The sequence below is a fragment of the Dasypus novemcinctus genome, chromosome 3 (genome assembly GCF_030445035.2).
Source record: "Dasypus novemcinctus isolate mDasNov1 chromosome 3, mDasNov1.1.hap2, whole genome shotgun sequence".
In the NCBI taxonomy this organism is placed as follows: domain Eukaryota; kingdom Metazoa; phylum Chordata; class Mammalia; order Cingulata; family Dasypodidae; genus Dasypus; species Dasypus novemcinctus.
Genome location: NC_080675.1, coordinates 60995875 through 61008587, shown reverse-complemented (window position 1 = coordinate 61008587; position 12713 = coordinate 60995875). Strand labels below are relative to the sequence as shown.

General features: G+C 41.1%; 1 protein-coding gene across 20 annotated transcripts in view; it reads right to left on the bottom strand.

Annotated features, from left to right (window-relative positions):
* The window catches only part of TRIM9 (tripartite motif containing 9), a 124218-nt gene that overhangs the window by 18596 nt on the left and 92909 nt on the right, over window positions 1–12713 (bottom strand). For 13 of the 20 annotated variants that reach the window (XM_004454094.5, XM_004454099.2, XM_058293429.1 and 10 more), the window contains exons 6-7: window positions 7920–8077; window positions 4744–4882 (exon numbers count right to left, since the gene is read on the bottom strand). In XM_004454094.5, coding sequence (XP_004454151.2) covers window positions 4744–4882; window positions 7920–8077 — 297 coding nt within the window. The remainder of the gene's footprint in view (window positions 1–4743; window positions 4883–7919; window positions 8078–12713) is intronic. The other 7 variants (XM_004454093.4, XM_058293437.1, XM_058293434.2 and 4 more) reach the window with 1 other exon arrangement.

Below are 12713 nucleotides of genomic sequence, written 5' to 3'. Positions count from 1 at the left end.
CGTCAATAGGGAGTTGAGTCCTGCCCCCTTGGTGGGTGGGGACTCACAGAGAAAACTACACGGTAAGTAGTTAGTTGGAGTTTTAATGCTGGAGCTGTGAAGTAAATACACAGAGAAGCAGATACATGAGGAAAGAGAGAAGGTTCCCTTAGACAAGGCAGAGTCCCCAGGAAGAGAGGCAAGCTGTTCTCCTGATAGTTTACAGCTGGTGTTGTGGAGAGAGCAGAGCAGCTGAGCCCAGAGAGAACCGAGCCCCGGGAGAGAGATGAGACTCATTCTAGCCTACGGCTGATGTTGGAAGAAGCTGGGACCACGGAGCCCTAAGAGGAAGAGGAAGCCTGAGCTCTTGCAGAGGTCAGTAACCATCTTCCTCCAACACGTGGCAACAGACTTTGGTGAGGGAAGTAACTTACTTATGGCCTGGTAACTGTAACTTCTACTCCAAATAAATACCCTTTATAAAAATCAACCGAATTCTGGTATTTTGCATCAGCACCCATTTGGCTGACTAATACAGGTATCATGAAGTTCAGGAAGGAGGAGGATGGACACTCATAAACTCTGAGGATAGGGGCTGTGCCTTGCCTCTCATGCTCCTGGGGCGGAGCACAGTGCTTGCCATAATCAAGGAACTCAATCTTTTGAATGGATGAAAAGGTTTCCTTTTCATGGTCAGCTCCAGACAAAGTTTTAAAGTTTTTCCTTGCATACAGCTGCTTGCTCTGTTTGGATTGTTCTTTCTTTCTCTCTCCCCACCTTCTCTGGGAAGCCTTGCTTCTTTGGATCATGCTGGTTTTCCCAATGTGCTGTAACGTGTAACAGTTCATTGTACTTCCTGCTGGCCTTGCAGTGTGGATCAATTCCCAGCTGTAGCTTTAAGAGAGCTGAGGGGAGGCAAAGAGAACCTTCGCTTCCTGGCCAGTAATTGACTCAGGGAGTTTTATGAGCCCCAGGAATGCTATCTTTGCTCTACTTTATTCTCTTTCCAGATTAAAAAAAAAGAGGAACAGTCCATTTAGACAGGCAGAAGGAAAGTAGGGAAAAATAAAGAAAATTTCCTATTTGGTTTTCAGCCTTGTCTAGTTTTTTTTTTTTGTGGCAAGAATATAGTATCATACAAAATAAGCCTCAGAATTTATGTATTTAAAAGTCCTTATTGGGAAGTGGACTTGGCCCAAGGGATAGGGCGTCCGCCTACCACATGGGAGGTCCATGGTTCAAACCCCGGGCCTCTTTGACCAGTGTGGAGCTGGCCCATGCGCAGTGCTGATGTGCGCAAGGAGTGTCCTGCCATGCAGGGGTGTCCCCTATGTAGGGGAGCCCCACGCACAAGGAGTGTGCCCCATAAGGAGAGCCGCCCAGAGTGAAAGAAAGTGCAGCCTGCCCAAGAACGGAGCTGCACACATGGAGAGCTGACACAAGATGATGCAACAAAAAGAAACACAGATTCCTGGTGCCTCCTGATAAGGATAAAAGCGGTCACAGAAGATCACACAGCGAATGGACACAGAGAGCAGACAACTGGGGGGTGGGGAGGGGGAGGAAGGGGAGAGAAAAAAAAAGTCCTTATTATATAAGGTTTTCAATAGATACTTTTTTGCAGATGGTTTCAGACTATGACAGTGCCATATTGGGAATTTATTAAATGAATTACTTTAAAGATATATACAACCAGGATTGTGAGCCATATTTGAGAACTTCATTAAAATTCTTAATTGCTAACTGTTATTAGGTTTTCTTCTTAAACCAGGGTAACATAGTTTAGATCTGCAACTGGTATATAAGCATGACTGTTTTAGCTACATTCCTAAGAACTTTACTCCTTTGGGAACTAACCAAACTGAAACTCATATGATATGTATTTTCCTTTCCTTTCCTTTTGTTTTTATAATAACATTTAAATTTCCATTGAATTAAATTATATTTCATTGTTTTCCTGACCAATTCCCCTACCAAAATTATGTTTCCCTGCTAATCCCATTTTCTTCCTTCATAGCATTTAGCATTGTTTGTAAATATGAATCTATATGTGTGATTATTTCTTTAAGGCCCGTATCTCTTATTAGACTATAAACTCCATGAAGGCAGGGGTGATGTGTGTTTGTTCAACACTCTATACCCACAGCATGGTACACAGAGGGCACTTATCACTGTTCAGTAAAGAAGGAAAAAAAGAAAAAAAAAAGAAACAAACAATAAATAAACTTGTCTTTGGAAAAAAAATCAGAATTCATAACAATGTGGACATTTGATCTCCTTAATGTTACCTAAAGGTCAGCAGAAAGTTTTGTGCTGTTCAAAGAGTATAAGTGATAGTGATTTAAACCTCAGGCTAAAATACATGCAATAACAAGGTGGACTGGTTATCATATAGCAATTATACAGACCTTTTGTTGCACTTAGGAAGAGGTTAACCCTTGCTAAGAAGAACAGAAAAAGATTTTGTGACTGCAGAAGCCAAAACAAATCACCCGACCACTCCCAAAGCAGCACCAAAAATAAAATCTCCAAGCAAACCTTTCCAGGAACTGTAGGAAGTGAGAGCAATAAAGTTTAAGTACAGATAAAATATCAGAACTTTGTTAAAAGCATTTCCCCACTGATTTCTTAAAAAACAAATGAAAGAAATATAATTATTTAATTCTTTTAGGCTTTCTCTATTGTTACAGTTTGATCAAAAAATTTTTAAAAAATAAGTTATTCATTGTATTTTTCTTGCTTTCTAAATCTTGTCTCACTGAATGAATTAGAATGAGGGAGAAACAAATAGAACAAACCAAAGTTATGGAGAAAGTATGTGTGTGAACTTTATTTCAGTATGAGAAAAATCACTTCCGTGCAGTAACAGAGAATACTGATATCTACACGATGATAGGCTTTTTTAATATTCAGATACAGACCTTATGTTTTACACAATATATAAAAGTCATGGAGGATATTAATTTCTACAGTACAGTATCTTTGTTGGAAGAGGACTTGTTCTGTTAGTTTCATTTAGAAAATGACTCCCAGTGCTGTGACTGCAGTAGCCAGGATGGCAGTTCCAATCTTGTAATTTATTAAATTAGACACCACAATCTTATTAACATTAAAAGAAGGTAAGAAACTACATCTTTCTGCAGGATGAAAACAGAGACGAAGTGCTCGGCCTGCTAGGCTAATAACTGATTTTAGCAGGATAGTATGATTTCCATGATATGCTAAGAATAGAAATAGTTTTCCCATCAGTCTGATAACATATATTGGCAATATCACTGCAAATTATCTCCCTGCTCTGAGGGCATGCACTTCACTCTTCACCCAAACCACCTTGTATGTACTTGTGAAATGAGGCCATCACCATCAAGTGCCTTCTGCATTGCATCTAGAAAATCCCTCAGAGGGCTTTAGTATTTAGCATGGCAATTTGAGAAAGGAGACTTTTGCTCTCCAACTGGTAGGCCATTGCAGAGAGAAGGTGACAAAATGATAATTTCAGCAGAGGCTCTAGCTACCACATCGCTGTAACCCAATTGGGAATTGGTCATGTGGGATTTTTCCTTCAACAAATCCTTCTCTTGGAATAGCATCACTCATAGACTTACAATTGTCCCCCAAAGCACTGCTTTCATGGCAACAGACCTGTCAGCCTTGCTGTGGGATTCTAAGTTGTGCTTGTTTTTAACCATGTGATCCACTTTAGGGGTGACTGGCACATGCTGAGGTGTGTGGGAAGTGGGAAAATACACCACCACAGTTCTTTTAGCGAACATCTTGAACTTGAACAAAACCAATGTAATTAGTTCTACAGAGGGAAGATGTGGAGAATGCCGGTGGGATGGGGGTGACTTTTATGGTGAAAAAGACACCCGGAATGTCTGAAAATGCTTTGGCACTGGCCACAAATACCGTTTCACAGGATTAATTTCATGTGTTGTTAAAAGCCCCAGAGGTTATACCTGGCCATCAAATTCAAGCTCCTCTTCAGAGATGGATTACTTGTCTTTGATGACCAAAACATTTATAGTATAGCCAAGAATCGAAAGTTCTCTAGAGCTTAACTTGGTACGGTGGCCCTAGGCAGCCTAACAAAGCCTAGAGGGACTGGCAAAGATGGAAATGGCGAGGTAAAGCGTAGTTGCTGCTCTTTTCCTGTTTGGTGCCCACAGGAAGTCTCTGTGCCGGTGCCGATGGTCTCGGCTTTGGGTATGAAATGGCAGCGGTCCATGCTGGTTAAGCCAGGAGTGGCCGATAGGCCCTTTCTGAACAGCTCTAGCACCCCACGCCCATTTGAAACACGTTCCGTCCTACAAATCCACAGCTGGAGAGAACCCAGGTCCCACCCTCAGGAAGAAGCAAGCACTACAAAGCAAGTTAGAATCATCTGGGCAAAAGCGGCAAATGCTGTGTATCAGTGGAGAAGGGGAGCCTGCTCTAGAGCCTAGAGACATTCGCCTCACACACGGGGACCACATTCAGGCCTTCATTTTCAGCTTCTTCAACTGCAGCTTATTTAGAATGTTACCAAAGGAAGTAGGCGGCCCGAGCCGTTTGTACTGCCGATGTGGAACCTTTGGTTTGATCACATCCACATACCACGGGCTCTCTAAAGGCAAGAGAGGAACAGCCGCTCTGAGCCAGAACGCAGAGCAAGTCATGGAAACACTGGAGTAATGTGGGCAGTGGTGGGGTTACCTCCGGGCTGGCCAGCCATTTAGATGCCACGCAGTTCTCGCTCTGAGGGGTACTGCTGAAGGGCCTTACCCTCGGACGTTTGGAGGACCAGGGTCTTGCTGTACTGGCTGACTCCTGTTTTGTTGAAAGCCTTGATTCGTGCATTGTATGTGCTGTTGAAGTGAAGACCATCCACGGTACACATTGTCTCCTTTCCAACATATACTTCCTGAGGGTCGACAAATGACAGGCCACCGTTTAGCACAGACTCTTGTGAGGGGCAAGGGAGGCAGTGTTGCCTAGTGGTTAGGAACAGGTGCTTTGGCGGTGGCCTGATCTGGATTTGAATCCCGTGCTATTGGGCCACTTAATTGACCTCTTTTAGCCTTGGCTTCCTTATCTGTATATTGGGAACAATAATATCTCCCGTAAGGCCATATGTGCTAACTGATTAGCATAGTGCCTGCACTTAGCATGGGCCTGTCAGCTTTATGAATGGCAGCTATGAGCAGCAAGGGCTTAAAATATTAAAATTGGGCAATTATAGTTAGGATTATGCTTATTATTATTAACTTGGCATTTATAGAGCATATTACACATACAGAGCTCTTAATCCATCATATAGCTTATAAAAACATGTTTGAAAACATGAGAGCGGGCATGTTGTTGCGTTTATAATTCTGCTCATAACTTTACGAGCTGCCACAAACACTACACTCCAAAGTGTAGAGAATATAGGTTTTCAGCACCGTACCGAGAGAACGGGAGGAAATGAGAGAGGGAGGAAGAATGGTATTTCAAAGGCTTAAAAGATATCCTAGCATTATGCATCTTTAGCATAGGTTAAGCATTTGCTTCCCTCTTTAGCTGTACACTTGGAAAATTATGCTGGCATCATGAATGCAAAATAATTTGCATTCAAAGCACAGTCTCAAAATAACAGCTCTCCAGTGGGATGATAATAAGATTGGGGTCTGGGAATTGCCTTGCAATTCATTACTACTGCAATGGTAACAAAAACCTGAATAACAGGCCTCTCCTTTGGTGCTCCCAAACTTTAATGTACATAGGAATCACTGGAGGACATCACCAAACTGCAGTTTCGGAGCCAGCAGGTATCTGGGATGGATTTTGCATTTTTATTAAGTGTCCAAGTGAGGCAGAGGCTACTGGGGGAGGTAGCAGGGCAAAGAATAATAGCCCGAAGATGACAGAGGTCTAAGGAGCCTCTAGATCTGTGAATGTGGTGGAACCATTATTCTTTCTCAGAGTGGCCTGTGAAGTAACAAGGAACACAGCCCAGAGAGCCGTGGGTTGGCTGCGTGGGATGAGTGAGATGTGGTGACTTCTTTCAAGCTTTTGGGGCTCAGGGAGGGAGGATGAACCACCTGATGCTAAGATTCTGAGTCTGATATCTGGGGGAAAGGACATTTGGATGTAGATGAGACCTAAGTTTTGAAAGAAAAATATGCTTTAAAGCATGCTGAGTTTAAAGCAGTTTCAGGACATCCAAATGGAAATGTCTACCCAAGAGGTGGAAGTCTGGGGCTGACTCTCAGGCAAGAAGTATGGGTGAGAAAGAGAGACTGGAGAGCAGTCAGTGTGTGGTGGATGTGGATCTGAATGAGACTTGCATGGTAAGAGGGGCGACCATGCCCAGGCTTATGCCTGGGAAGAAAAGGCAAAGACAAAGTGAGAGAATTATTTTGGAGGATTGGGAAAACCAAGAGAACGGGTTTTCTAGGAGGAAAAAAATAAATAAAGGGAAAAGTAAGGCCCTGAAAACAAAATAAGGACTGACAAGGATGCCTAGTCAGGGGTGAGAATCTGAGGAATGGACTGATTTTCTACAGCACAAATGCACACAGACACACACAGAGACAGACACACAGGCACACACATACATACACACAAACATGGACACACACACAGACACACACAGAGAAAAAGGCACATGCATACACATGCAGGTACATGTAGGCACACAGACATACACATACACACACATAAACACAGACACACACACAAAGGCACACACATACACACAAAGGCACACACGTACACACGCAGGCACACACAGACACAAAGACACACACAGAGACAGGCACACACATACACACAGAGACAAAGGCACACACAGACACATGTAGACACAGGGACACACACAGAGACACACACATATACATGCAGATACACACATATACACACTCAATACAAAAGACACAAATTGAAATGGAACCTTATACCCCTACCTTGGAAAGGTAGAAACTTGAATTTTTTTGTGCCAAAAAATCAACACATATGTATAGAGGGCTTCCCTTTCCAAATAGAGAACTGGGAGAGAAGCATAGACTCTGGACCCTGCTTTCAAGAATTTAAACATAGCTGAGGAGCCAGACCACCTTCGAGAAAAGGAGGCCTTGAGAGGGACAGATTTAGCCACTGACAGCCTGAAGAAGTCCCCTCCTCAGAAGCCTGGGGTTTGTTCTGAGCTCCATCTTTTTATCAGTGCAGGGAATGGCTCTGGTACCTAGAAGCCTGCTTCCTTGGGAGGGTCCAGGTGCCCGGAGCTCCCAGGAAACAGAGTCCAGGCAAGATTAGGGGTGATGGGGCTCGGGAACAAAGGAATGGGAGAGAATGGATGAGAATAAGGCTGTGTGTGTATGAGAGACCAGCAGATACGCAGAGACAGGCATTCACACACATAATCAATCTGTAGGAATCAAGGCCAGGTCTTTATCAAAAGACCAGCCTGTCTGACCTTCAGGAGGGACTACATGCTTGCTGGTTGAGTGGGGTCTCCTTTGTCTCCAGGAAGTAATAATCGTAGACAATGGTAATTGTATTAATAATAAGCAATAATAGTAATAAATAGCTAATACTGCAATGTGCTAGGAAGCATGCTAAGCATTTGATATGGGCTATCTAATATTACAGATGAGAACCTAAAGGTTCAGAGAGGTGAGAAATGTGCACAATTGCACTGCTAAGTGGTGGAGATGGGAGGGGAATGCAGGTAGTCGGATTCCCGAGCTTGCAGTACTACACACACTGTCTCTTAAGAAGGAAAGGACAGTTTCTGTTTAGAGACTCCTTCATCCATCTTTGATGGCACAAGGAGAAAGTCAGCCTAGTTGAAGGGCACGCAGGCCCTGCTGGGTTGGCCTGTGCCCAGGAGAGATGGGGAAACCAGGCTTGAGCTTCCCCGGCAGGTTCTCCGAGGTCGTCACTGGTTTTAGTTATCAAGCAATAGATTCTCTACTTACCCGGAACTGACCGCCACTGCCGTCATCCAGCTCCAGAATGTATCCCTCAGCGGGCACTGTGGACAGTGGCGGCTGTTTCCAGGACAGCGTTGCACTGTTGTTGTGGGTACAACACTCTTCCAGCTGCAGGATGGGGGTTGCTGGGACTGGAGAGGAAGCTAAACAGAAATTAGTGTAACCCTGGCTTCTGTTGAGTTGCAAACATTTCATATCTTGGAATGACAAACATGTGACTAGAAGGAGCCAGTCCAAGGTACGGGAGACACATGAGTAGAATCCTTCCCAAGGTCTCCAGGAGAGACTGGTTCCTGAACTACTGCACTGCCCTTTTCCAAGCTCATGGTGGCACTTTCCACCTTACTTGGGGCAGGTGCTGGGGAGGATCATGGAGCTGCTCTTTATCACCCCCTTGAGCCCCTGAAGACATTGTCCTTAAAGAATGCTTTACTTAGGGGCTGGATTTCCAGATAAGCCCACTAAAGACTATTTAGACCATGACATGGCTGACACCATGCTAATAATGTTATCATAGAATTTCTCCTGAGCTCTAAATCAATTTGTAATCTGGGGACTGCTGATTCTGAGAAATAGCTCTGAAACTGCTCTATTTCTAAGATCCTATCATTTGTTTTACTAGTAGTTCTATCTAAGGCGTTGTGTCCATAAGTAGCTGTGCATCTTTGAGTTTTGTTCTAAGTGACATGAACAGTGATCTCTCACTTTCAGCACTTCTTAAAAACCTGACATTATTTGCTCAACCTTGAAAATGCAAATATAGAACTCTCCACCGTGGGGTCTGGGGAGTCAGCATGGGAGCAGAGTGGGGCATGGCAGAGACGGGTCTGAGCGTCTTCATGGCCTTTTGTACCAGTCACGACATCCCTCTTCCCCCATTTTGAACTGAGTCTTTTGTATTATTTGAAAATGCAGGCTAGTTGAGCCTTCAGATGGACAGACATAGAAATCATCCCACATAAGGAAGCATCCCAGTCCTTAACATAGGAACTCAATATATGTAATTGAGACTGATATTTTTACCAATTGCTTAATTTTTTAAGCACCAAAAACACTGATGTACTTTTTCTTTAGCACTTTAATAAAATAATAGAACAGCTTGGACTACACCAAGGGACATTTCGATAAACAAATGTTAATCATGGGATACTGGGTATGATGTACCAACATTGAACCCTATATATCACGCACTGAATTAAAGCTGCTCCTTGCCAGGCATCTCAATCAAGAAGACTTAATTTAACAGCAGTTTAGGAAATAAGTTCTATGGTAGATAACCTAGAAGACAAAAGCAGTGACTATAGCAAAGACGTGAAGGTGAAAAAAAAGGTCAGTTATCTTTCCCTTAAGAAGTTCTAATATATATGATACCATTGATGAACCTTGAAGACATCATGTTGGGTGAAATAAGCCAGACACAAAAGGACAAATATTGTATGATCTCACTGATTTGAAATAATTAGAATTAGCAAACTCATAGAGTCAGAATCTAGAATATAGGTTACCAGGGATGGGATCGGGATAGGGAATGGGATGTTAAGGCTTAAAATGTTTAAGGGTTCCTATTGGAATGATGGAAATGTTTTGGTAATGGATGGTGGTGATGGTAGCACAACATTATAAACATAATTAACAACACTAAAATATATATCTGAATAGGATTAAAAGGGGATGTGTTAGGTTGTATATAGGGTAATAGAATAAAATTTTTTAAAAAATGCATGGAATTATACTATATAAACAGTGAACTCCAAGTTAAAACATGGTCTATAGTTAATAGTCCAATGATAAAGTGTGCTGTTGTCAATTGTAACAAATGTTTCACACCAGTGCAAGTTCTTAATAATAGGGTGGTGGATAGGAATCCTATATTTTATGCAAGATTGTTCTGTAAACATACAAATTCTCCAATAAAGTGAAAAAAGAAAAGACTGTCATGCATTATACTAAAATCATGCCTAAACTACTAAATAAAACATAATTAAATCAAGATGAGTGGTCAGCTAATTGGAGTCTGTCACTTTAGGAAGGGAAATTATGTTTCAAATATCAATGGTACAAGGCTCGGATGGATTCTTAGATAACCAGAGATGCTGTGTCATCAGAGGCCCCCAGAATCTCTGGATTTGGAGGAAGGGAAATAATTTCATTCCCTATCCAATAAATAGACTACAGGACTGAATGGAAAGAGGATGAGACAGAAGACAGAATTTATAGTGATTCAAATGATCATATACAAAAAACTTAGGAGTTGTAACTGTAGGGTATACTTTAAGTCATTATAAATGTTAGTGACTTACTCTGTCACTGAAAATTAGTTTTCCTTTTAAAAGGATGACAGTTAAACATATTAAACTGTGGAAGTAAAATATGACATATTTAAGCAAATGATTCTTCATAGGTCTTTTAGAGACACAGAATGATTCTCCCTGGGATATTTGTCTTGATTATCCTCATTAGTTAGAGACTACCATAAAACAATAATTCCCTTCACTGTCTTATTTCACTAGCACCACTATCGGTCTTTCATTTTCCAGGCAAGTCTACATTTCATCAATTATGAAATCAAAGAGTAAGATCACAAGGTGATTTCAACTTGAATCATACAAATTCTTGTGATGTCTCTGATAAGAAACTCAAATTTCCCTAAGTAGACATAGGTATAATTAAAGGATTAATTTAAATACATGGTGTCATGTGTAATTAAAACATTATAAGAACTTCATTTATTGAAGTCCTCAGTGGGTATACTCTAAAAGACCAAAAAGATTTTATAAAGTCTAACCACTAGCTAATCTTCAGATCTTAATATTATCCCAGATTTAAATAAATGCACACACAAACACACAAAAGAGAGAGAACAAAGAAGCAAATGAATCCAGAGACATCTGCAGGTGTTCAAATGTATTTCTCACTGAGAATTATTTTTTCCTTTTCCTTATTTACCCCCAAATCATGTCACATATAAAAGGCAAATGTGACAAAATTACAGCCTCATTAGCACAGACTAAGACTGACATTTAAGAAAAATAGAATATATGGTGGGTGTTATGTTACTCTATTCTACTTTATTAGGTATAAAATAAATGACATATAAGAAATCCAAGTATTTGGAAATTAATTTCTCTTTTGTGGTTTGGAAATGGATAGCACCACAGTTTCTAGACTGAACTGTAAGAAACAGCATCTTATTTTTCTGAAACTCCCATCATTGGGGTTTTGCCATAGCATCTTGACCTGAAGACTTTCATCATTATTCTGGGCATCTTATTTTTTTCCTTAAGAACTAGTTCCTCCTGACCTGATCAGAATTCTAGTATTACCATTCTTTAAACCTGTAGACTCAAGATCCAGGCTAAGAATTCTCCTCTTAGATAGAAAGGGGGCACTTATTCTTAGTAACATCCTTGAAGAGCCAGGAGTCAAACAGCCACTGCTGTGGCTCCAAATGAAACTGCAGATGATGGTTGCTTATACCAAAGTTTTCAAACATCTTACCTTTCAAAGCCAGTCTACTTCAAATTATATCTCACATTTACATATATGCTTAATTTCCACACCCTCTAATCCTTCAGATTATGAACATTCCCAACCATCCAGGATTCCTTTGTGAAAGTACACAGGAGTATCATGGGGACATTTGAAAAAAGGAAGTTCACCTGCATCCTCTACGTGGAGTAATTATCATAAAGGATGCTTTTTGAGTATTTTTTGGATGTCAGATGCCGTGGTGAGAGCTTTACATGTATTAACTCATGTAATTTTCATAATAACCCCACAAGGTAGGTGCTGTTACAATCCCTATTTTGCAGATGAGGAACTTAAACACAGAAAGGTTTCATGGCTAGTAAGTGATAGAGCTGAAATTTGAGTCCAGCTCTAGGGGCTGTGTGCTAAGCATTGCATTATACTACCAGTCTAGTTTGGTAATGGCGTATTACAGAAAAGTCCCCATGCCTAATTCCAAGACATAAATTTCTTTCTGGTTCCTGTACTGTGAATAATAAAGAGTGCCAAGAATTGCTGGTTTAGATTAATGCAATATTTCATCTTAAGAGTTATGGTTGTTGGGAATGCAATTTTACCAAGTCATTTTTTCTGTAGGTTCATTTTTAGACTGTCATTCCTTTTTATGACAGTTGAACAATATAAACAATATTTGAAGAGAGTTTAAACTTTAGAGGGACTACAAGCCATTTCTGGACAGCTATCGCTATTAAGGATAAACATGAGCATCTGTTTTGAGGGCATGCATTTTAGGCACCCAAGCCATTTGAGGTTGAACAGATTATATGCAAATCAACCTGTTTGTGCTTATCTCCATCACTGCCAAACCTCTGGGAGCTCTTTCTCCATGATTTATAGGTGTGTCTGTTCAGCTCACATTGTCCTTGCCTGTGCCCTTGATGCATATTCAAGGCTCTTACATTCACCAAGAGTTAATGAAGATAAATGCATCCTTAGGTCAGTTGAGGCACTTAAAGGGATTAACAGCCATTGGTCTGAGTGCCTACAATACTTGGTTGAGTGTTTAGGTCACTGCTTCATCTCGGTTCAGAATGAATACACTGGTATTTCATTTCAGCAGTGTCATGAATCTTGCGACATTTTGTGTACTTAGACAATTCCGGGGTAGTTCTTTTCAGGGAGGGGTAGGTATTTGAAATCCACCCTTAACTGTGCAGCTGAGTCCTTTGCATATAAGGAAGTACTCTTAAATTTTACTTCCCCTGAGCTTGGAAAGAGTTGGCAATATCAATTTAGAAATGAGGAAAATAT